At 46.9% G+C, this 26,511-nt stretch overlaps 1 protein-coding gene across 1 annotated transcript in view; it reads right to left on the bottom strand.

Moving 5' to 3' along the window:
- OBSCN (obscurin, cytoskeletal calmodulin and titin-interacting RhoGEF) overlaps positions 1-26,511 on the bottom strand; it is a 132,000-nt gene that overhangs the window by 99,366 nt on the left and 6,123 nt on the right. The window contains exons 5-12 of the mRNA XM_081134596.1: positions 25,803-26,111; positions 25,048-25,314; positions 24,385-24,660; positions 22,803-23,078; positions 8,414-8,689; positions 5,647-5,922; positions 3,379-3,654; positions 1,296-1,571 (exon numbers count right to left, since the gene is read on the bottom strand). Of these exons, the coding sequence (XP_080990722.1) occupies positions 1,296-1,571; positions 3,379-3,654; positions 5,647-5,922; positions 8,414-8,689; positions 22,803-23,078; positions 24,385-24,660; positions 25,048-25,314; positions 25,803-26,111 (2,232 nt within the window). The remainder of the gene's footprint in view (positions 1-1,295; positions 1,572-3,378; positions 3,655-5,646; positions 5,923-8,413; positions 8,690-22,802; positions 23,079-24,384; positions 24,661-25,047; positions 25,315-25,802; positions 26,112-26,511) is intronic.

Below are 26,511 nucleotides of genomic sequence, written 5' to 3'. Positions count from 1 at the left end.
ATCTCCATGAACATGCAATATTTTCTTTATAGAATGTTTCATATAATTTTCAAGTGGAGGCACTGGGGTTTCATCTTTATCTATGACAGGTCTGTTGGTTCCTTCTGGTTCCATTTCATTAAAAGGCTAGAAGACTATTTGAGATTCAAAATCTTATGCCACTTTTCATTAATTTTCTAAGAAATTTGTAAAGATTTTCATACTACTATAAAATAACTTGTTCTAGTCTTCTAAAGTAACATTTAAAACATGTGCAGTGGATCTTGGGTATCTATACACACCCACAACTACTGTATACAGATAGATACAATACCCAACCGCTCTGCAGAGGCACCAGGAAGTCAATCTGAGGTTAACCACTCTTAACAAAATGGAAATATAGTTAGTTCACAGCCACCTCTGTAAATGCACCAGAGAGGGACAAATACACAAGAATCATCAGGAAATACTACAAAATAAATACTGATTTAACAGTCGGGCCATCAGGACAATAACTGGTCTGCAACAAAGCGTGCATGTGGGAGAAGCCCCTTCTTCCTCTCCATGGTGAAACCTATGCATCAGACCCCAAGGAGATGCTGTCACAGGGGACAAAAGGAAACCAACGTGTACTTTAGAGAGAAAATTCCAGACCTCAGAGCTGCAGGTCCCTGACACACACCTGCCAATCCTCTGGTCTTGGCTTACTCTTTGCACAGACCTTGCAAGAATACATGGATCGAGATTTTGCAACAAGTGAGCATACAGTACCTTCTACATCCACATGCAAGACAGACTGTCCTAAATAAGTACAGTGTGCTAAGCCACTGTTCAGTCTCCAGACAGATCCAAGTGGGGTTCGGTGGCAGGACCTTCCCCTTATTCTGGTTTAAGGAAATTCAGAGATGTCTCCCTAGAGTGAATCGCACTTGTGGCTGGGTGTGGGCATCTGGGAGCCCCCAGGACGTGGAGAGGAGGAACTTCACCTAACAGGTAAGAGCTGTCTGTTCTACCTCAGACTCCAAGTGAAAGGCAGAGCCACACTCCCAGACGCCAAGGAGCACCCAGAACGCCCTGGGCAGGTGCTGGGAACGTGGACTGAACACAACCTGAGCACCACTCGGGGGGCACAGGAGCACCTCTCCCTTCTGCTCACACTGCCCATCCAGCCTCCTCTGGCCAACCTCGGGTATGAAATGGGAGGTGGAAGACAGGAGGCTAAAGGAGACGAGGTCCAGTGCAAAGACCACCAGGGTGTGTTCTGCTGTAATCACTCCCCACACACAAGGCTCAGTTAGTGTCACCAAAGAACTGACCTGTGACATCCACATGGAAGGTGACCTTCTGGCCCCCGGCCTCGCAGCTGTACTCCCCGCCATCCGCCTTGCCCGCCTGCTGCAGCACCAGGCGCCGGGTGCAGCCCGTGGCCTCCACACGCACTTTCGAGCTCCCACTCAGCTTCTTGCCGTCCTTGTACCACGTCACCTGCGTCTGGGCCTGGGCCACCTCGCAGCTCAGCGTGGCACTGGCCCCTGCCATGGCCTGCACCTTACTGTGTGCCTGCTGCTCCTTGGCAAACACCACCTTGGGCTCTGGGGACAGGGAGGGACACACAGGATCAGAGACTTCATCTAAGTCAGGAGGACAGCACTGTGGAAAGAAGGACTGAACAGGGAATTGGGAGGACTGGAAACTTCTCCAGGATCTGCACCTGGTGTGTGACCTGCAAAAACTGCAATAGTATTTAATTTTGTGAGAGCACACTGCTTGAAATATTTTCCCCACTGTGATGTAAGCCTATCAGCTTTTAAATATGTGGTCTAAAAACACTGCCTATGAACCTTTTTTGTTGGGTTCTCAGCTTGAATAAACAAACCTTTACCTCTGGGCTTTATATTATGATATGTAGCAACAGATTCTTCCTCTCTGATGGAGGTTTTATAAAATTGTAATGGGATTCATTAGGAAGTGTTTTCTCCCTGCTAGTCCTTATTTGCATAATGTCCTTAGCTCTCAAGCTTTGGGAACTGGAGGAAATCGGTTCCTAGCTTCCTTCTCAAGTGTGTGCAAGGATTTGGATGGCATCTGAGTTCCATTTGGACCTTCGGGGCTGGCCCTGGACTGAGTTTATTCTCTGGGCAAATACCAAATTGGCTTGTAAAATGGTTCCTAAGTAAACGTCACATTTCTCCCAATGAAATATTTTCCTAGAGTGCTGGTCCAATTAAGGCCAACCTTACATAGAAGGGTTTTGAAAGAGAATGTGTGTAATTTATGTGACTCATACCACAGGTTGCATGGAAAAAGAAAGCTCTTGGAAGACATGCTTAGGATGGGTTGCTAGAATGTGCTCTCACATAGGTGAGATGGGGGCCATGGAGAGGACAGCAGTCTCCACCTGGTGGTCACAGTGGGCAGTGGCTGAACCGGCATGGGCTGTGGAAAGGGGTCCCTTGACTTGCTTCTGCCTTCAGTCCCAACAGAGAGCAAGATGGTGGGTCATAAAGACTTTAGACACCAAAGGCAAGTGGATCAGCATGGCAGGTCTGCTTTGGGGGAGCTCAGTGTAGGTTGGCAGCCACTGTTGCCTGACAGTAACACTCTTAATAAGAGGAAAATAAATTTAGTTTGGAGACCTCTATAAACCAGACAGAGTAGAATAGAAACACGAACCATTAGGAGAAATTCTCTAAAATAAATACTGCTTTGAGACAGTGGTGGTGCTACTAGAGGAACTCAAAATTGACAGTCTGTGCTGATGTACTATCAGAAACTCACTCTTTTCACTTCTGATTACAAATCAAACTGCAAGGACAATATGGACATAGACTGTTCTAACAGCAGACAGTGGAAAACATGGATCTATAACCTGGCACATGGAGTAAAAAGAGCAGTGTCCCTGAAGACCTAAAGCTATGATACACCAAGTGTTAGTTTTGAAATAACCCAGGTATGATCCAGTGGCCAAAATTATGCCTAACTTTGGTTCAGTCCATTCAAACAGCTCTCGCTAGCCAGAACCCTCATGTGCTGCTGGGTGAAGGAATGCGGGAAAGTCAACAGAAGGATGTTCACATACTGCAGGTAAGAGACAACCCCAAACCCCAAGCACAGGCACAGCCAGAGTCCTGAATACCCGGCCACAGCAGGACGATTTTGGGCATCAGCTGGGAACATGTGACAAAGCATTACTACATGGAAACACCACTCAGCGGGCACCACTCACTCTCCCCATCCAGACACCATGGGCTCAGCCATGGGCATGAAAATGGGAAGTGGCAGGATGGGAGACCTGGAGGTATGAAGTCTAATGAAAAGAGCACAGAGGTCCATTGGGTCTGTTGGTCAATGGCATCATCTCCTGCAAACAGGCCCAGTTAGCACCCCCACACAACTGACCTGTGACATCTACATGGAAGGTCACCTTCTGGCCCCCGGCCTCGCAGCTGTACTCCCCACTGTCCGCCTTGCCCGCCTGCTGCAGCACCAGCTGCTGTGTGCAGCCCTTGGCCTCCATGCGCACTTTCGAGCTCCCACTCAGCTTCTTGCCGTCCTTGTACCACGTCACCTGAGTCTGGGCCTGGGCCATCTCGCAGCTCAGTGTGGTGCTGGCCCCCTCCACAGCCTGCACCTCACTGCGTGCTGGCTGCTCCTTGGCAAATACAACCTTAGGCTCTGGGGACAGGGAGGGAAACACAGTCAGTGGCCCCACAGAGGTGAGCCCTGGAGCCACAACAGAGGCTGAGTCACCAGAAAACCACGGGTCCCCATGAGATCTTTTGTGCTCAGGCACTGCACCACAACCTTCCCAGGCACAGGGGGGCCTGACTAGTGCCTCAGGACAGAGGGAAGCATAGGGGCCGAGCAGAGACCTCCCTCCTGGGGGTCAGGATAGGGTCCAGCAGGACTCAGACAATGCACCAAGAGGCCCCAGTGGCTTCTAGGAAGAGCCAGGACCGCATATTCACTGAGATCCAAATCTATCCTGATGAGGGTGCTTCCAGCACCTTTTGGGTCCTCAGCCTCCTTTGAGAACAAGGACTTTGAATTCCTTCTGCTTTGGCGTTGTTCATCCATCTCAAGGTGCGTTTCCTGGGGAATTTCTTCTCCCAATTCCAAGCATCTGCCCACCCCCACCATTCGCGTAAGCAATGAAGAGCCTGGCAGCTCCACCTTGCAAGTGCCAGATGGAGCTGGACCTGCTCCCCACCCACCAAGCCCAGGAGTTGTCACCTCACCACAGACACACAGCCTTGAGATCCACAAGAGATTGCCCTGTAATTTTAACTGTCTCAATCAGATGTTGGTGATAGATGTTATGTCAGTGCCATGAGATAAGCCAGAGACGATATCTGCTTTTCTATCCTTCAAAGAATCTCCATGAACATGCAATATTTTCTTTATAGAATGTTTCATATAATTTTCACGTGGCACCACTGGGGTTTCATCTTTATCTATGACAGGTCTGTTGGTTTTTTCTGGTTCCATTTCATTAAAAGGCTAGAAGACTATATGAGTTTCAAAATCTTATGCCACTTTTCATGTACTTTTCTAAGAAATTTATAAAAGATTTTCATACTACTAAAAAATAATTTGTTCTAGTCTTCTGAAGTGACATTTAAAACATGTACAGTGGATATTTGGGTATCTAGAAACACCCACAAAGTACTGTATACAGATAGATATAGTATCCAACTGTTCTGTAGAGGCACCTAGAAGTCAATCTGAGGTTAACCACTCTTAACTAAATGGAAATATCGTTAGTTCACAGACACCTCTGTGAATGCACCAGAGACAGACGAATACACAAGAGTCATCAGGAAATGCTACGAAATAAATACTGATTTAACAGTCGGGCCATCAGGACAGTAACTGGTCTGCAACAAAGCGTGCATGTGGGAGAAGCCCCTTCTTCCTCTCCATGGTGAAACCTATGCATCAGACCCCAAGGAGATTCTGTCACAGGGGACACAAGAAAACCAACGTGTACTTTAGAGAGAAAATTCCAGACCTCAGAGCTGCAGGTCCCTGACACACACCTGCCAATCCTCTGGTCTTGGTTTACTGTTTGCACAGACCTTGCAAGAACACATGGATTGAGATTTTGCAACAAGTGAGCATACAGTACCTTCTACATCCACATGCAAGACAAAGTGTCCTAAATAACTAGTGTGCTAAGCCACTGTTCAGTCTCCAGAAAAAGCCAAGGAGGGTTGGGTGGCAGGATCCTATCCTGGTTTAAGGAAATTCAAACATGTGTCCCTAGAGTGAATCGCACTTGTGGCTGGGTGTGGGCATCTGGGAGCCCCCAGGACGTGGAGAGGAGGAACTTCACCTAAACAGGTAAGAGATGTCTGTTCTACCTCAGACTCCAAGTGAAAGGCAGAGCCACACTCCCAGATGCCAAGGAGCACCCAGAACGCCCTGGGCAGGTGCTGGGAACGTGGTATGAGCACAACCTGAGCACCACTCGGGGGGCACAGGAGCACCTCTTCCTTCTGCTCACACTGCCCATCCAGCCTCCTCTGGCCCAACCTTGGGTATGAAATGGGAGGTGGAGGACAGGAGGCTAAAGGAGACGAGGTCCAGTGCAAAGACCACCAGGGTGTGTTCTGCTGTAATCACTCCCTACACACAAGGCTCAGTTAGTGTCACCAAAGAACTGACCTGTGACATCTACATGGAAGGTGACCTTCTGGCCCCCGGCCTCGCAGCTGTACTCCCCGCCATCCGCCTTGCCCGCCTGCTGCAGCACCAGGCGCCGGGTGCAGCCCGTGGCCTCCACACGCACTTTCGAGCTCCCACTCAGCTTCTTGCCGTCCTTGTACCACGTCACCTGCGTCTGGGCCTGGGCCACCTCGCAGCTCAGCGTGGCACTGGCCCCTGCCACGGCCTGCACCTCACTGCGTGCCTGTTGCTCCTTGGCAAACACCACCTTGGGCTCTGGGGACAGGGAGGGACACACAGGGTAAGAGACTTCATCTACGTCAGGAGGACAGCACTGTGGAAAGGACTGAACAGGGAATTGGGAGGACTGGAAACTTCTCCAGGCTGTGTACCCACTCGGTGGACTACAGAAGCCCCGGTGCCTTCTCAGCACAAGGAACACATTCATCTGCACACTGACCACTGCCCATGTGGCTGTCCAAGGTGGGCACACTGTGAAGGACTTCTCCAGAGCACACACCCTCCAGCAGAGGGACTTCAGGCCAGCACGAGTCCACACCACCCTCCCAGATGGCCAAATCTTTCCTGCATTGCCCAGGGAGCCTTCTCACCCAGCCCAGGACAGTTACAGGCTCCACCTCCCCCTGCCCTCCTTGTGTCACCTGCTGCCCACCTAGGGGAGTGAGCTGAAGCTCCTGTGTCTGTATCTTCCCTGCTTTTGATGACTCACAAAGTGAAGGACCTTTCCTATGTTTTGGGTCATGACTGTTTGCTCTTCTGTAGTGTCACCGCTCATGTGGCTTTTGTAATATTTCTCATCACTCTTACCAAGTCTAATCATTTACCTCTTGGGTAAATTACATCATCTGTGAGTTCCACCTAAGTCTTTCACACTTTTATATCTTTTACTTTATTTCCTGCTGATAAAAGTGGTGACTGTCAGCTTTCTTGCCTAGTTCCTTACCTCACAGGCAAACCTTTCAAGTTTCACTTTGTGTGATTACCTGGTTTTTCTTCAGTATCATTGATCAAATTAAGGAAGAAACATTTTATTCATAATTGGAGATGAGTTTTACGGCATGAATAGATCCTAACTCTAGCAAATATTTCTTCTAGCAAATATTTCTTCTAGATTTGTGACGTTAAATTTTATACAACCTTGACTCTGCATTTATGAGGTGATCATGTCATGTTTTTCTTTCATATGCTTATGTCATTCATTATATTTGCTCATGTTTCTAGTGTTCAGACAACTTGGTGCCCTGGACAGTGACTTTCATTATACTGTGTCATCCTCTGAATACACTGCTGAATTGATTTTGAAAAAACTTAGGTTCAGCTTTAGGCCTTGACATCCACGAGAGATTCGCCTGTAATTTTAACTCTCCCTATCAGATGTTGGTGATAGATGTGAGGCTACTGCCATGAGATAAGCCAGAGACTGTATCTCCTTTTCTATCTCTCCAAGAATCTTCATAAACATGCAATACTTTCTTTATAGAATATTTCAAATAATTTTCCAGTGGAGACACTAGGGTTCCATCTTTATCTACGAGAAGATTTATTTTATGGTTCATTTTATTTAAAAGGCTATAGAACTATTTCAGTTGTGAGAATCTTATTTCACTTTTCATGTACTTTTTATGGATTTGGTCAGTGTGTGAGACCTTTTCATATTTAGTACTATAAAATAATTGGTCAAATTCTCCTAACCTAAAACATGTACAGTGGATTTTGGGGTATCTATACACACTCACAAACTACCGTATACAGATACAATACCCAACTCCTCTGTAGAGGCACCTAGAAGTCAATCTGAGGTTAACCACTCTTAACAAAATGGAAGTATAGTTAGTTCACAGCCACCTCTGTGAATGTACCACAGACGGACAAATACACAAGAGTCATCAGGAAATACTACAAAATAAATACTGATTTAACAGTCACGGGCCATCAAGGCAGTAACTGGTCTGCAACAAAGCGTGCATGTGGGAGAAGCCCCTTCTTCCTCTCCATGGTGAAACCTATGCATCAGACCCCAAGGAGATGCTGTCACAGGGGACAAAAGGAAACCAACGTGTACTTTAGAGAGAAAATTCCAGACCTCAGAGCTGCAGGTCCCTGACACACACCTGCCAATCCTCTGGTCTTGGCTTACTCTTTGCACAGACCTTGCAAGAATACATGGATCGAGATTTTGCAACAAGTGAGCATACAGTACTTTCTACATCCACATGCAAGACAGACTGTCCTAAATAAGTACAGTGTGCTAAGCCACTGTTCAGTCTCCAGACAGATCCAAGTGGGGTTGGGTGGCAGGAGCTTCCCCTTATTCTGGTTTAAGGAAATTCAAACATGTGTCCCTAGAGTGAATCGCACTTGTGGCTGGGTGTGGGCATCTGGGAGCCCCCAGGACGTGGAGAGGAGGAACTTCACCTAACAGGTAAGAGCTGTCTGTTCTACCTCAGACTCCAAGTGAAAGGCAGAGCCACACTCCCAGACGCCAAGGAGCACCCAGAACGCCCTGGGCAGGTGCTGGGAACGTGGTATGAGCACAACCTGAGCACCACTCGGGGGGCACAGGAGCACCTCTCCCTTCTGCTCACACTGCCCATCCAGCTTCCTATGGCCCAACCTCGGGTATGAAATGGGAGGTGGAGGACAGGAGGCTAAAGGAGATGAGGTCCAGTGCAAAGACCACCAGGGTGTGTTCTGCTGTAATCACTCCCTACACACAAGGCTCAGTTAGTGTCACCAAAGAACTGACCTGTGACATCCACATGGAAGGTGACCTTCTGGCCCCCGGCCTCGCAGCTGTACTCCCCGCCATCCGCCTTGCCCGCCTGCTGCAGCACCAGGCGCCGGGTGCAGCCCGTGGCCTCCACACGCACTTTCGAGCTCCCACTCAGCTTCTTGCCGTCCTTGTACCACGTCACCTGTGTCTGGGCCTGGGCCACCTCGCAGCTCAGCGTGGCACTGGCCCCTGCCACGGCCTGCACCTCACTGCGTGCCTGTTGCTCCTTGGCAAACACCACCTTGGGCTCTGGGGACAGGGAGGAACACACAGGGTCAGAGACACAAAGCTCATACCAGGCTATGTCACAGTCACCAAACCTTCAGAGTTCAGTAAATTTTTCCTTGAAGCTATGTGCCTGATTATCTATTAGTGTCTGGAGGGTGTTAGAGTTGTGTTTATAGAGATATGTCTCCTGTAATGGCACTTCAAGTGTGTATTTGCAGAGTTTCCTGACGAAGAGAAATCTCTAAGACTTGGAAGAAGTCAGCTGAGGCTATTCTGGCACCTGTCATTGCCAGTTCATCCTTTCCCACGTGGCAATCTGCTCTTGTGGGCAGGGGCAGTTGCTCACTCTTGTATCACCAGAGTCTTCCACATGGCATATTATCCACATACTAATCTACACTTTTCTAGGTATAACTCACATGTAAAGTGTGCTAATTTATTTGCACAGCTTAATGAAGTTTTGATATATCTATCCCCATGTACCCAAATATACCAACAAATAGATATGGCCCTGTTTTCTTCCACTCAACATCATGGCTGTGAGCTCTATCATGTTGCCTACATGGAGTAATACTCTGTTCTCTGGTATTGATGTACAGGGTTCTGTTGTATGACACAACGCTTTAGTTTTCCTTTTTTTCTTCTGGTTCATCTGAGTTCTTTCCAACTTGGGAATACGATGAGTAAGGCTGCTATGAATACTCGTGTATATATCTTTGGGGTCACATGGGTAGGGACATAGGTAGGCCTACATTTGGGCTTTAGCAGATATTCCTAAAGAGTTTCCAGAATGGTTGTACCAATTTACACTCCCAGTATAAGTTTTCGAGAGTTCTGATTCTCCACATCCTTACCAACACTGGATATCATCAATAGTTTTTTAAATAAGCTTATTGATTTTTTTGAGAGAGTGGAAGGGAGAGGGAGAGAGGGAAAAAAACCATCAATGCGAAAGCACAACATCAGTCGGCTGCCTCCTGCACACCCCCTACCAGGGATCAAGCCTTCAACCCAGGCATGTGCCCTTGACCTGATTAAACCAGTAACCTTTTGGTGCATGGGACAATGCCCAACCAACTAAGCCACACGATAAAGGGCAGATATCAACAAATTTTAAGTTGTAATAGTTCCATTAAACTCGAGTGAATACATATAGGATCTCAGAGGGTTCATGCTGTAGATTCATTCATTCCTTCATTCACCTACTTGGGACAACATGAAGTGTAAAAACATCTGCATCATAGGGGTACCAGAAGGAGACAAGAAAAGAGCAAGGGTCCAACCAGCCAGGAGTGGCTCAGCGGTTGAGCATCAACCTAGGATCCAGGAGATTGCAGTTCAATTCCCAGTCAGGGCACATGCCTGGGTTGCAGGCTTGATCCCCAGTCGAGGGCATGCAGGAGGCAGCCGATCAATGATGACTCTCTCATCATTCATGTTTCTATCTCTCTCTCCCTCTCCCTTCCTCGCTCTGAAATCAATAAAGATATATTTAAAAAAAAAAAAAGAAGAAGAAGAAGAGAGCAAGGGATCAAGAACCTATTTGGCCATAGCCGGTATGGCTCAATTGGTTGGAGCATCTTCCCACACTACAGAAGGTGATGGGTTCAATTCTTGGTTAGGGCACATACCCAGGTTGTGGGTTCAATCCCCAGTCAGGGAGCATGCAGGAGGCAACTAATTGATGTTTCTCTCTCATATCAATGTTTCTCTCTCTCTCCCCCTCCCCTCTCTAAAAATCAATTTAAAAATAAAATTTAAAAACCTGCTTGAAGAAATAATGTATGAAAACTTCCTTAAACTGGTGAAGAAAAAAGACACACAAGTACAGGAAGCAGAGAGTCCCAAACAAGATGAACCCAAAGAGGGCCACACCAAGAAACATAATTAAAATGACAAAGGTTAAAGACAAAGAGAGAATCTTAAAAGCAGTGACAGCGTTACCTACAAGGGAACTCCTCCCATAAGACTGTCAGAAGATTTCTCAACAGAAACATTTCAGGCCAGAAGGAAATGGTATGAAATATTCAAAGTGATGAGAAGCAAGGACCTACAACAAAGATGAGTCTACCCAGCAAGGCTCTCATTCAAATTTGAAGGTGAACTAAAGAGTTTCCAAGACAAGAAAAGCTAAAGGAGTTCATTAACTCCAAACCAGTATTACAAGAAATGTTAAAGGGCCTTCTTTAAGAACAGGAAGAAATAAAAGAGAGGAACATAATTATAAGGAATAAAATGGTAATAAGTACATACCTACCAATAATCACTTTAAATGTAAAGGGCTTAAACGCCAATCATAAGACATAGGGTAAGATTCAAGGGAAGGGAAGACTTCCACGCCCTTTTTACGAGGCCAGCATTATCCTAACTCCAAAACCAGATAGAGACTACAAAGGAAGAAAATAACAGGATAATATACCTGGTGAACAAGAATGCTAAAATCCTCAACAAAATATTAGCAATTCAGATCCAGCAATACATTAAAAGATCATACACCATGACCAAGTGGGATTTATTCCGGAGATGCAAGGATGGTTCAATATTCACAAATCAATAAATGTGAGACACCACATAAACAAAATGAAGGATAAAAATCACATGATTATATGAATAGATGCAGAAAAAGCATTCAACAAAATCCAACACCCATTTTTGATAAAAACTCTCAGCAAAGTGGGAAAAGAGGGATCATATCTCAACATAATAAAGGCCATCTATGACAAACCTACAGCCAACATCATGCTCAATGGGCAAAAACTAAAAGCATTTCCCTTAAGATCAGGCACAAAACAGGGATGTTTGCTTTCAAGACTCTTATTCTACATAGTACTGGGTGTCCTAGCCACAGTGATCAGAAAAGAAGAAGAAATAAAAGGCATCCAAATTGGAAAGGAGGAAGTAAAACTGTAATTATTTGCAGATGACATGATATTATACATAGAAAACCCTAAAGACTCCACCAAAAACTGCTAGATTTAATAAATAAATTCGGCAAAGTAGCAGGATACAAAATTAACATCCGAAAATCAATGGCATTTTTATTCACCAATAATGAACTCTCAGAACAAGAAACTAAAAAACAATCCCATTTAACATTGCAACAACAGTAACAAAAATATCTGGGAATAAACTTAACCAAGGAGGTAAAAGACTTATACTCAGAAAACTATAGGATATTGAAAAAGGAAATACAGGAAGATACAAATAAGTGAAAGCATATATCATGTTCCCAGATTAGAAGAATTAACATCATTAAAATGCCCATACTACCCAAAGCAATCAAAAAAATACAACACAATCTGTATTGAAATGCTAAGGGCATATTTCACAGATCTAGAGCAAATATTCCAAAAATTTCTATAGAACCAAAAAAGGTCCCAGTTGGCCTCAGCAATCTTGAGAAAGAAGAACAAAGTTGGAGGGCTCACAATACCAGATATTAAACTATACTACAAAGTTACTATAATCAAAACAGCATTTACTGGCACCAAAACAGGCATACAGACCAATGGAACAGAACAGAGAGCCCAGAAATTGACCCATGCCAATATGGGCAATTAATATTTGACAAAGGAGGCAAGAGCATACAATGGAGTAAGATAGTCTCTTCAATAAATAGTGTTGGGCCTTAGCCAGTTTGGCTCAGTGGTTAGAGCGTCGACCCGCAGACTGAAGAGTCTTGGGTTTGATTCCAGTCAAGGGTACATGCCTCAGTTGCAGGCTCCATCCATGGCCCCAGTCGGGATGAGTGCAGGAGGCAACCAGTCGATGTGTCTCTCTCACATGGATGTTTCTCTCTCTCTCCCCCTCCCTTTCTTCCTTCCACTCTTTCTAAAAATCAATGGAAAAAATATCCTCAGGTGAGGATTAATGATAATAATAATAATGGTAATAATAGAAATTGAAGCTGTAATAATTTTATAAATTCCCAACAAACAAAAGCCCAGGACAGCTTCACAGGTGAATTCTACAAAACATTTGAAGAATGTTATTATTACCTCTCTTTCTTAAACACATTCCCCAAAAACTGAAGAGGAATAAACTCTTTCAAACTCATTCTACAAGGTCAGCATTACCCTGATACCAAAACCAGACAAAGACACTATACAAAAAAGGAGAATTACAGGCCAATATCCCTGATGAACATAGGTACCAAAATTCTCAACAAAACACTAGCAAACTGAATTCAATGGTACATTAAGAGGATCCACCTCAGTCTTAATCAGTGGTGGAAGAACAGTCTCAGAACTGTTTGTCTCAATCGGCCATTTAAATTTAATAGTAAAAGACTGGTTAATGATTACAATGCATCGTAAAACCTACAGAAGGAAAGAGGAATGTTTGTGGACCATTTGGGCTTTTTGTGTGTGTAGCAGTTTTTAAGTTATTATTTTTTTAAATCAGTACTTTTTAATGAAAACAACTCGGCCAAAAATCTGTTACAGTATTTTGAGACCCATTAAAACAAAGTTTAATGAGAAAAAACAAACAAACAAATATTAAACAAATAAAAGGATCATACACCATGATCAAGTCAGATTTATACCAGGGATACAAAGGTAGTTCAACATCCACAAAACAATAAATGTGATTCATCACTTCATCAAAACCAAGGATAAAAATTACATGATTTTCTCAATGATGCAGAAAAAGCATTTGACAAAATTCAACATCCATTTATAATAAAAACTCTCAACAAAGTGCATATAGAAGAAACTTACCTCAACTTGATAAAGGCCATATATGACAAACCCACAGCTAACATCAAACTCAATGATGAAAACCTGAAAACTTTTCCTCTAAGATCAGGAACAAGACATGGATGCCCACTCTCACCACTATTATTCAATATAGTATTGAAAGTCCTAGCCACAGCAATCACAGAAGATAAAGAAATAAAAGGCATCCAAAATGGAAAGGAAGAAGTAAAACTATCAGGATTTGCAGCTGACATGATACTATATATAGAAAACCCTAAATATTCCACCAAATAGTTAATTGAATTAATAAAAGAATTCAATAAAGTAGCAGAATATAAAATTCATATATAGATATCTGTCACATTCCTATACACTAAATACAAACAATCAGAAGGAAAAATTTAGCCAACAATCCCATTTACAAATGCATCAAAAATTAAATAAAATACCTAGGAATAAATACCAAGGAGGTAAAAAACCTCTGAAAACTGTAAGACACTGAAGAAAGAATTTGAAGACACAAATAAATAGAAAGATAAATCATGCTCATGGGTAGGAATAATTAATATTGTTAAAATGACCATACAGATTCAATGCAGTTCCTATCAAAATACCAATGACAGTCTTCTCAGAACTAGAACAAATAATCCTAAAATTTATATGGAATCACAAAAGACTATGAATAGCCAACCATGAATGAGATGGAACAAAGTTGGAAGTATCACACTCCCTGGTTTCAAACTATACTACAAAGCTATAATAATCGAAACAGTGTGTTATTGGCATGAAAACAGACACGTGGATCAATGGAACAGAATAGAGAGATTACAAACAACCCTCACTTACATGGTCAATTAATCTCTGACAAAAGGGGCAAAAATATACAATGGAGTAACAACAGTCTCTTCAATAAATGGTGTTGGGAAAACTGGATGAATATATCCCCCCAAAAAATGAAACTGGACCACTCTCTTATACCATATAAAAAATAAACTCAAAATGGGTTAAAGCCTTAAATGTAAGGTGAAACCATAAAAATCCTAGAAGAAAACATAGATAGTAAACTATTTCACATCAGTCTGAGTAATATCTTTTTGGATACATCCTTGTGAGCAAGGGAAACAGAAGGAAAAATAAACAAATAGGACTTCTTCAAGCTAAAAATCTTCTGCACAACAAAGGAAATAATCAACAAAATGAAAAAACAATCTCTGAATGGGAGAATATATTTGCAAATAATATATCCAATAAGGGGTTGATACCCAAAATATATAAGAAACTCATACAATACATAACAAAAAAGATGAACAATCCAACTGAAAAATGGGCAGAGGACATGAAAAGACATTTCTCCAAAGAATACATACATATGGCCAAAAGATATATGAAAATATGCTCAACATCACTAATCATCAGGAAAATGCATATCAAAACCACAATGAGATATCAGCTTACACCAGGCAGAAGGGCTATTTATTATCAAAAAGTCAACAAATACGTGTTGGCAAGGATGTGGAGAAAAGGGAACCCTTGTGCACTGTTGGTGGGAATGCAGATTGGTGTAGCCACTATAGAAAATAGTATGGAGATTCCTCAAAAAACTAAAAATAGATATACCATACAACCCAACAATTCCACTTCTGGGTAATTTATCTGAAGAAAACAAAAACACTAATTTGAAAAGATACATGAAACCTATGTTCATTGCAGCATTATTTACAATTGCCAAGATATGGAAGCAACCTAAGTGCCCTTCAATATATATGAATGGGTAAAGAAGAAGTGGTAAATATATATATACAATGGAATATTATACAGCAATAAAAAAGAATGAAATCTTGCCACTTGTGACATGCACGGACCTAGAGGGTATTATGCTAAGTGAAATAAGTCTTGCATGTGGACTCTTAAAAAAAAAAATAGACTCATAGAAATAGGGACCAAAGGGATGTGTGGGGTGACGGAATGACTGAAAAAAGTGGGAATATAGTCAATAATATTGTGATGAGTTTGTATGGTGACAGATGATTACCAGAATTAGTGGGGTAATCACACTGTAAGGTATAGAAATGTCAAATCATTGTACTGTACACCCGAAATTAATATAACCAATATAATATTGTATGCCAACTATATTTAAATTTTAAAATAAGTAAATAATTCTTTTAAGTGGGAACAAGTCAACTGTGCATTACTTGATGAGAGAATAGACAAAATGTAGTCTAGCCATACAATGGAATAGTGTTATTTGTTCATATAAAGGAATGAAGCACTGGCAAATCCTACAGTGTAAGTGAACCTTGAAATCATTATGCTCAGTGGAAAAAGACACAAATAGCCACATATCACATGATTCCATTTAAATGAAATGTCTAGAGCAGGCCAATCTAGAGAGGCGGAAAATGAATTCGTGGTTGCCAGGGGCTGGGAGGGAGAAAATGGGTGACTGCTATTGAGTTCAGGGTTTCTTTTCTTTTTTTTTTTTTAAAGGACCTCTGACTTTTTTTTAAATTTATTTTTATTAATTTCAGAGAGAGGAAAGGAGAGGGAGAGAAACATCAATGATGAGAGACAGTCATTGATTGGGTACCTCCTGCACGCCACCCCCCACCGGGAATGGAGCCTGAAACTTGGACATATGCCCTGACCAAGAATTAAACCATGAACTTCTGGTTCACAGGTCGACGCTCAACCACTGAGCCACGCTGGCCTGGCCAGTGTTTCCTTTTTTTGGTCATTAAACGTTCAAGAATTAGACTTTGGTGTGGTGGCACAACCTTGTGAATATACAAAAAAAACACAGAATTATACACTGTAAAAGTTTTAATTTTATGCCATGTGAGTTACTTGATTAAAAAAAATAATGGATGTGATCTACCACATTAATTGTCTAAAGTAGAACCCACACGATCCACTGGTGGATGAAGATTAAAGGTACCCCCAACAAGGGTGTCGGAGCACTTGACTCCATGAGGCCAAGCTCCCCTCGGTGGGCCTGATGCTCTGCTGACTGCGAGAAACAGAGATGAATTCACTGCTTCACTGGCTGCTTTACATCACCCTTTATAAGTTTCCTTTTTTGTTTGTTTTCCTTAGTTGAAATGGAGCATGATGCTGAAATAATGAAATACCCAAATTTTCTAGTATCTCTCTGTTAACAAAGACCTCCCTAAGGCAAGTGGGTGGAGAAAAATCAATCCACAGTCATAAGTAAAATCATCTTTAGGACAAAAAAAGGGAGCACATGACAATCCCTGTCATGTTATACATCATATTCACTCACTAGAAACTAGCACTTTGGGCCTCCCTGTCACCAAGGACCCGACCTTCTAACTCCTGTTCCTCAGACTAGAGGCCCTGGCCCAAGTGTCCAAAGTGGGTGGCAGGCCTCCGGTGGAATGAGAGTGGGGTTTTTATTCTAACAGTAGTGCGTCAAGTAGTTTAATGTATATCAGAAGAAAACAGAATTAGCCTCTCTAACACAAAGCGCATAGATGCCGCTGCTAAGGAGGGCCTACAAAGGAACCTTAAAATTTCTCAAGAACGGAATTGAAGCCCTGGCCAGGTAGCTGATCACTTGCTTAGAGCATCATCCTGATACGCCAAGGTTTGATCCCTGGTCAGGGCACTTACAAGCATCAACCAGGAACAAGATGGCGGCGCAGGTAAGCGCTGCACCCTCCGCCTCCCGCAACCACATCAAAATTACAACTAGAATACAGAACCACCGTCACTCAGAACCTCCTGAAATCTAGCTGAACAGAAGCCCCACAACCAGGGAACTGAAGGAGCAATGAGACCATTACGAGGGGCGGAGACACAGGTGGATGGGGCTGGGTCTCGGAGACGTAGCCGCGGGCCCACACCCGGTGCCGCAGGTTAAACCCGGGAGGGAATCTCAGCGACGGAGGTTTCCCAGAGGAGGGAGGGGTCCCAGCCCCACATCAGGCCCCCAGCACAGGGTTTCAGGGCCAGGAAGAGAAGTCCCCACAACTTAGGGCTGTGAAAACCAGCGGGGACTGTCGCTGAGGGATGCAGAGCTGCAGGGGCCCCAGGCTTTCCTCTTAAAGGGCCCGCGCACGGACTCAGACACGCTCCCTCTGCACCCCAGCGCCGGGCAGCAGCTTGAAAGGAAACTGGGACACTTGGGGAGGAACTAACCTGCCTGGAATCAAGACGAGAGCTAGAGGGGCAGCTTTCTCCCAGGCAGAAGAGCTGGCACACGCCATTGCTCCTTTGGCAAGCCGTTCCCCACAGAGCCAGCAGGCAGGCGCCATATTTGAATCGCCAGCACCTGACTCTCACCTTTGGCCCCGCCCTGGTGATTCCTGTAGACCCCACCCCTCCCTACTTGCAGGCTCATCCAGGCCATTTCCAGGGGCTTTTCTATGCAAGTGACCTCTCTAGCCTCATGCTTAGGACTTTCCTAAAATCTCTCAAACACGCAGCAGCTGGCCTCAGACTTCTCAGTAAGTGGCCCCAAGCACAGCACAAGAGGCAGCCCATCGTAGTTCATAGCTTGGTCTCTCCTGGGCACCTCCAAGCCCAACACACGTAGCAGCCACCTACAGACTGCTGTGTAGCTCATGGTGGGTGGCCCTGGGCAGGGCACAGGCAGAGCCTGACTTTGTACCTCCCAGGAGGCCCCAGAGACAGTGCACCTGGTGGTCAGCTTCAAACACACCACACCCTACCACATCCATGAGTGACACACTCAAGGGGCAGACTCGGTGAGCACCAAAGCCCCACTGAAGCAAAACCTGCTTCATAGGGGTATCTCCTACACAGTAGCACTCCAGCTGTAATCGAAGCTGGTCCTCACAGTGAATTGGCCTAGGGGTCAATTTCTCCCAGTGATGCCAACAGCAATCAAGGCTCAACTACAATAGGACAGGGCACACAGCCCACACGGGGGAACACCTAGAGTGCCCAGCTCAGGTGACTGGGGAGGTTGAGCCATTGAGCCCTACAGGACACCTACTACACAAGGCCACTCTATCAATTCCAGGAGACACAGCAGCTCTACCTAATACATAGAAACAAACACCCCAAGGAGCCAAAATGCAGACAAAGAAACATGACATAAATGAAAGAAGAGAAGAAATCCCCAGAAAAAGAACTAAAAGAAATGGAAGCAAGCAAACTACTAGATACAGAGTTCAGAATTATGGTTATAAGGATGCTCAAGGAACTTACTGAGAATTTCAAGGAAATTAGTGAGAACATCAACATCATATAAAAGAACCAGTCAGGCCCGGCCAGGCATGGCTCAGTGTTTGAGCATCAACCTAGGATCCAGGAGATCGAAGTTTGATTCCCGGTCAGAGCACATGCCCAGGTTGTGGGCTCAATCCCCAGTCAGGGGTGTGTAGGAAGCAGCTGATCAATGACAACTCTCTCATCATTGATGTTTCTATCTTTCTCTCTCCCTCTCCCTTCCTCTCTCTGAAATCAATAAAGATATATTTTTAAAAAAAATAAAATAAATGTCATAAGTTCATTCTTCTTTTAAAAAAATTAAAAACCAGTCAGAAATGAAGACTATACTAACTGAAATCAAGAATAATTTACAGGGAATCAAGAGTAGAGTAGAGGACACCGAGAATCAAATCAGTGATTTGGAATATGAGGAAGCAAAAAACACCCAATCAGAAGAGCAAAAAGAAAAATAATCCAAAAATATGAAGACAGTGTAAGGAGCCTCTGGGACATACCAACATTCAAATAGTGGGGGTACCAGAAGGAGAAGACAGGGGGCAAGAAATTGAAAACCTATTTGAAAAAATAATGACAGAAGCCTGGCCTGCTTGGCTTAGTGGTTGAGCGTCAAACCATGAACAAGGCCATCACGGTTCAGTTCCCAGCCATGCCTGGGGTTGCAGGCTCAATCCCCAGTAGGGGGTGTGCAGGAGGGAGCCAATCAATAACAGTCATCATTGATGTTTCTATCTCTCCCTTTCCCTTCATCTCTCTGAAATCAATAAAAATAAAATTTATTTAAAAATAAATAGATAAATAAATAATACCAGAAAACTTCCCCTACCTGGTGAAAGAAAAGACTTACAAGTCCAGGAAGCACAGGGAGACCCAAACAAGATGAACCCAAAGAGGCTCACACTGAGACACATCATAATTAAAATGCCAGAGGTTAAAGACAAAGAATCTTAAAAGCAGCAAGAGAAAAGCAATTAGTTACCTACAAGGGAGCACCATACGACTGTCAGCTGATTTCTCAACAGAAATTTTGCAGGCCAGAAGGGAATGGCAAGAAATATTCAAAGTGACGAAAAGCAAGAACCTACAACCAAGATTACTCTACCAAGCAAAGCTATCATTTAGAATTCAAGGTTAGATAAAGAGCTTCCCGGACAAGAAAAAGCTAAAGGAGTTCATCACTACCAAACCAGTATTACATGAAATGTTTAAGGATCTTCTTTAAGAAGAAGCTAACGAACAAAATAGACCCAGAGACACTGAAGCATGCAACAGACTGACGTATTTCGGGGGGGGGGGGAGAGGCAAGAAAAGATTAACCAAAGAACTTATATGCATATATGCAAAATCCATGGACATGGACGATAATAGGGTGAAAGCCTGGGGAGGAGGTAGAGCAGGATAGAGGGGGTCAATGAGGGGAAAAAGGGGGACATCTATAATACTTTCAACAATAAACATAAATTTTAAAAAATTCAATTTAAATAAAACACTATGCAAAGACCATCAATTTGGGGTGAAGCCCTGGCGGCATGTGGGGCTCCAGCCCCTCGCTTTGCAGTCCAAGGAAGCCTCTGGCCCAGGTGTAAAAACATCACCTCTCTGTGCGTAAACATGATAAAGTCGCGTGGGCACAGGTCTCTGTGCCCCAGTTTTGAGTAGTGTGTCCCAAAGAAAAATCACGGTTTCAAAAGCTTGGCCTTAGCAACCCAGCATGGTTCCTGCTCAACCTCCTGCCCAACCCTCACACAGCTAGCCACTGCCTTTCTGGACACCCTGACACACGCACAATCCCTGGAGTGCTGCCTGCCTGACACACTTGGGTTCATCCCCCAGGACCCAATATGAGGGCCCTGCTGCCTGGGCCTCTGCCTCACCAAGCAAGTTTGGCCCCCTTCCTTTGCCTACCTCCTCCCCAAAAGCCCAGTCTAGCAGTCAGAACTCAGTGTCTTGGAGGGAGGTGGCAGGAGTTGACCCATGCCATTGCAGAGCAGCAGGGAAGGGCTTATGGGGCAGTCCTTCAGCACAGCCTTAGAAGCCTCACTTCACAAATAAGAAAACTGAGGCACAGAGGATGACTATAAGAGGTCCCAGGGTGGCTAGAACAAATAATCACACACAGGAATTGATCCCCTCCAGGTCTGGAGGCCAGAAGTCCAAGATCAAGATGTCACAGGGCCATGCGCCATCTGGATGCTCCAGGTGAGGGTCCTTTCTTCCCCTTCCAGCTGCTAGTGCCCCAAGCGTCCCTGGACTTGTGGCCACATCACCTCATCTCTGCCTCTATTGTTAGATGGCCATCCCCCCACGTCTGTGTCTCAACTCTCCCCTTCCTTTCCATTTAAGGACCCCTGTCATTGGATTCAGGTCCCACCTAATCCAGGGTCATCTCATCTAGAGATCATCAAATGATGACATCTGCAGAGACCCTATTTCCACATAAGGCCACAATCTGAGGTTCCAGATGGGCGTTAATTTCAGGGAAACATAACATTAAAAACTTGCCCAAGGTCACCCGGCTACTAAGAGACACTAGTGAGGTCTGACTCTGCCCACACTTTGATCCTTCCACAGCCAGCCTTGAAGGGTGTGACCACCCTGGTGTGGGCATGGGCCGACCTACAGCACAGCCCCCTCAACAGACCCACTTCCTCTACCCTCAATGTCCTACTGACAAGGCAGGAAGGACAGGGGCTCACCTCCCAGGCTACCTGGAGCAGGGCATGGCTGTGGCACCTACATGTAGCAGGAAGCATAAGGGAAAATCTGCTTCAGGCTCCCAGAAAGGAGAACATCTGTCTTCCAAACAGAAGAGACAACAGGGGACACCCAGTGCTAGAAAGAAATGCCCCAAGATCCCTGCCCTAGGGCATTCATGAAGTTTCTCCCTGCTAGTCCACCAAACACACTAATCTGTATGTACACTGCTGTGAAAAAATTCTGCAGAAGGAATTTAGGTCCCAGGTCAGCTGACTCTTAGTTCATCAAAAGGGAGATGGCCCTGGGTGAGCCTGAACTAACCAGGTGAGCCCTGAAAGGGAAGGGCTCTTCCTGGCCAAAGGTTCGAAGCTCTTGAGTGATTGGACACAAGGGAGATTCTCCACAGCTGGCCTGAACATGGAAGGACCATATAGCAAAGGACCAAAAGTGGCCTCCATCTGCCAGCCAGCCAGGAAACAGCTTCAGACTCAGAACAGCAAGGAAAGGAATTCGCCAACAACTTGGAAGAGGACTCCCAGAGTACTCAGCCAATGGCATATGGATTCCAGCCTTGGAGACCCTGAGCAGAGAACCCAGCCACATCATGCCCGAACTTCTCACCTACGGAACTGTGAGCCAATCAATAAGCATTGTTTTAAGCCACTGAGTTTGTGATCATTTATCCCACAGCAGTAAAAAACAAAAACAAAAAATTGAACACCTCTTGCACAGTCTTCCCATCTTGAATGTGATGGCTGGAGCTGTAAAAGCCATCCTATGACCATGAGGCAATAAGCATTAGAAAGTAAAAGGTTAACAAGCTCAGGGTGGCAGAGAATTAGGGACAGAGCCTGAGTCTCTGCAATGTCCCTGTGATAGACTATTGGATGTGGTCCTCTATGAGCCACTGGGGTCCACTTCTCCACCCCCTTGGGATCAGGTTGACCTCATACTTGGCTTTGCACAACAGGACACAGATGGGGGTAACATTCTGGGAAGGCTGAAAAGAAATATTAACAAGCCCTATAGTATCTACTATTCCCTGAGGGAACCCAGATACCAGGTGAAGGAGCCCAGACTGTCCCCATGGAGTAAAAGGCCAGTGGGTGAAATGTCACCAGAAGAGAATGGGGTCTCAGAAATAAGAGTGAGTCCAGCTAACATCTCAGAAGAGAGAAGCCTGTCACCGCCACCAACCCCATTCACAGGAGCCATCCTAATTGGGATAACAGATGCATGAATGAGACCAGGCTGGCTCCTTCTGTCTCCGCCAAAACCACATGAGCAGAAATGGACCATCCCCACTGAGCCCTGACCCACAGAATCGTATCAGTAACCAACTGTTCTATTGGGCCTCTAGGTTTGGGGGGTATTTGTTACTCAGCACCAAATAACTGACTGAACAGGCCCTGATGGGACTGCGGAGTACTGCCACCCCCCCCCCCCACACACACACACACACTGAAGTGCTTCTCCAGGCCTATTCCCATGGTAGACAGATCTCTGCTTCATCAACTGACCTGTGACATCCACATGGAAGGTGACCTTCTGGCCCCCGGCCTCGCAGCTGTACTCCCCACTGTCCGCCTTGCCCGCCTGCTGCAGCACCAGCTGCTGTGTGCAGCCCTTGGCCTCCATGCGCACTTTCGAGCTCCCACTCAGCTTCTTGCCGTCCTTGTACCACGTCACCTGAGTCTGGGCCTGGGCCATCTCGCAGCTCAGTGTGGTGCTGGCCCCCTCCACAGCCTGCACCTCACTGCGTGCTGGCTGCTCCTTGGCAAACACCACCTTGGGCTCTGGGGACAGGGAGGGAAACACAGTCAGCGGCCCCACAGAGGTGAGCTCTGGAGCCACAACAGAGGCTCAGACACCAGAAAACCACGGGTCCCCATGAGATCTTTTGTGCTCAGGCACTGCACCACAACCCTCCCAGGCACAGGGGGGCCTGACTGGTGCCTCAGGACAGAGGGAAGCATAGGGAGCTGGCAGAGACCTCCCTCCTGGGGGTCAGGATAGGGTCCAGCAGGACTCAGACAATGCACCAAGAGGCCCCAGTGGCTTCTAGGAAGAGCCAGGACCTCATATTCACTGAGATCCAAATCTATCCTGATGAGGATGCTTCCAGCACCTTGTGGGTCCTCAGCCTCCTTTGAGAACAAGGACTTCGAATTCCTTCTGCTTTGGCGTTGTTCATCCATCTCAAGGTGAGTTTCCTGAGTAATTTCTTCTCCCAATTCCAAGCATCTGCCCGCCCCCACCATTTGCATAAGCAACAAAGAGCCTGGCAGCATTGCCTTGCAAGTGCCAGATGGAGCTGGACCTGCTCCCCGCCCACCAAGCCCAGGAGTTGCCGGATCCCCACAGACACACAGCTGGAAATCCATGAAATGTTCGCCCACGCGGCATGAATAGGTGCCCTCGTCCTGCCTGGTGACTGAGTTAGCCACCAGCCAATGCCGCGTACCCACATCCTCCTACAAGAAGTGTGGGCAGGAGTGGTCGAGCTCCAAGCCACCCTTGAACCAGTGCACGGGCATGTGGGCCTCCACAGTCTTACACTCAAAGTAAGCTGGGCCCCTGGCCACCGTGTCCACTCAGCCACTTGCAGAGTCCGTGTACAGAAAGGGTGTGAACTCTGCAAGGGCAGCTGGGGGTCAGAGGCAGGAAAGAGCTCTGACTACGAGCATACCCACACATTAGCAAATGGAGGTGCTCAGGGCTTCGGGACCATGTGGAACCCTGGCTCAGCCCAGACCAGGGTCCTCTTCACACAGGGAACTGACTTCCAACCACCCAGTGCCATGGACTGTTAGGACTTCCCCACAGGGTCCCTCCCTCTACTGAACAGAGCTCCAGTCCCCACTCTCCCCATGAGGTAGGCTAGCCTCCTCCCATGCCCTCCCTGTCCCCTTGGAGTCACCTGAGCCTACCCCTCTCTCACCTGTGACGGCAGTCACCTGAAACTTCCCCCCTAACCTACCCCCCCCACAGAGAACATCAGCTCCCACTGCCCTGACCCCCTAGAGCCTGCCTAGAGTTGGGACACAGAATGTTGTGGCTGTAGCAGTGGCCAGGAGGACGTGGACACACATGGACACACACCTTGAATTGACAGGTGGTAGGCAAAGCGTCCCCCACGGCTGACACACTCGTACAGGCCTGCATCGTCTTGCGCCACGTCCCTCACCAGCAGCGCCTGCTGTCCTGCGGAAGCCTGCACCTTGTACTTGGGGCCTGGGGGCAGTGCTCGGCCGTCCTTGAGCCACGTTACAGCTGCAGCCTGGTCCGACAGCTCAGCCAGGAGCTGCGCCTCCTCGTGCAGCCGGGCCATCACCTCCCGAACCTCTGCTGGGCGCTTGGTGGTCAGCCCTGGGGCCACTGGGGGCCCCCACAGGTGGAGAGAGAGGGTGTGGAGTGAGGGGGTTTTGGAGGGAGGAGTTGTGGTCGGAGGAAGGGGAGGAAGTGGACCGAGAGGGGAGGAGGAGGAGGGAAAGAGAAGCAAACAGATGGAGACATGAGGCTCTGCATCATCAGAAGCCCCCAGCCCCTTGTCCACTCACAGACTGGGACACCCTCCAGACTGGGCAAGCTGCTTCCCATACCCCAGCCCCCCATCTGGTCCTGCTTGTCCAGGCCACACACCCAGCAACCCACCAGCACTCTCCAGGAGCCCTGGGGCCTAGAAACACATGTCCCACTCCTGCCCCCACCCTCAGAAGAAACAGAACTTGGAGAGACCCCAGGAGTCAAGGGCTGGGGTCCTACCTCGGACCTCCATGCGGATCTTGTTCTCAATGCCATTGGCCACAAACTTGAGCTCGGCACCGTGAAGGCTGGCAGGCACTGAGCGGATGGTGAGGGTGTGCCGGGTGCCGTCGCAGCGGATCACATACATGCTGCTGGCCTTCAGGCTCTGCCCATCCAGGAACCACTCTCCCGCAGAAACCGAAGTGAGGTCCACAGAGAAGGTCACCTCACTGCCTTCTACCGCCTCCACCGCCTTCAGAGGCGTCTTGACAGCCAGCTGGGGTGCTGCAGAGTGGGGGCTTCAGGAAGCAGCAGGGCACCTGACCTCCCCTCTTCTTCCTCCCCCAGAGCTTGGACCCAAATGCCCCCTCCTCTAGGAAGCACATCAGACATGTGTACAGCAACCATGGGCTCACATGGGCTCAGCAACCATGAGATCACAGGGCTCAGGACTGAGTGGGGACAAATTAGAGCCACCCAAGATCCCCTCTGGATCCCACAAACCAAAGGTAGGGGGTGCAGCTGTGCAGCTGGGTCCCCTGGGGCTTGTGGACACAGATAGGTTCCTAGGGCGCTCAAGTCCTGTCTCAGGGTCCCTTCCCCTTCCCACAGAGGAGGCTCCAACAGCATCAGGACCCTGGTACCCTCCCCCCAATAAAGAGGCTTCATGAATCACTGTGGCTTCACTGAAGCTGGGCTATGCTCTAGATCTGGATGACTGAGCCACAGAAGGTACCCCGGAAGCCATGGGGAACAGAACCTTCCACACTTACCCAGGTGGACAGTCCCGGGGAACTCAAGGTAGGAACTCTGGCCAAAGCTGTTTACAGCTGACACCCGGAACTGGAAGTCTCCCTCCTCAGCCACGCAGTCTACAGTCAGCTCAGGCGTGGCTACCCACTCGGCCTCATGGCACCGGCTCCAGGTATAGGTGCCCAGTCGCTTCTTCTCCACCAGGTAGCCATCAATGGTGACAGGGCGGTCCCCATGGGGTGGTGGGGACCAGCTGAGAGTTACGGAATTCTCTGTCTTGGCCTTCACCACAGGGGCCTCAGGGGTGTGCGGTGGTGGCTTCCTGGGGGCTGGGAAGAGCACAGGCCCTTGTCACCAACTGGGAGCCCCCTCCCCGAGTCACAGGCCCAGGATCACCCTGGAGAGAGTGATCACAGAATCTCCAGCCCTCTTAGGGGGCACTGTTCTGATGGTATGAAATGGCCACAGCCTGGTGTGGAAGGCCAACCTGAGGGGAGGCTATAGGCCATGACCCCTGGGCCACCCTGTGGCCATTTCTCCAGTTGCAGCAGAAAGGGCAGCCTGGCTTCGGTGCCACATTTGGCCCAAGGCACCATGGGCTGTCCATGTAGCCTGGGGACAGACACCTTCCAATTCTAGGCCTTGACCCCATCAGCGTGTTGGGGTCCTGGCCAGGCAGTGGCTGAAGCAAAGCACAGTGACCCTCCTGAGGGTGCTGGGGCCATGTGG

This window comes from Miniopterus schreibersii (genome assembly GCF_964146895.1).
Source record: "Miniopterus schreibersii genome assembly, chromosome: 4".
NCBI lineage: Eukaryota > Metazoa > Chordata > Mammalia > Chiroptera > Miniopteridae > Miniopterus > Miniopterus schreibersii.
This window is presented reverse-complemented; position numbering and strand designations above follow the sequence as displayed.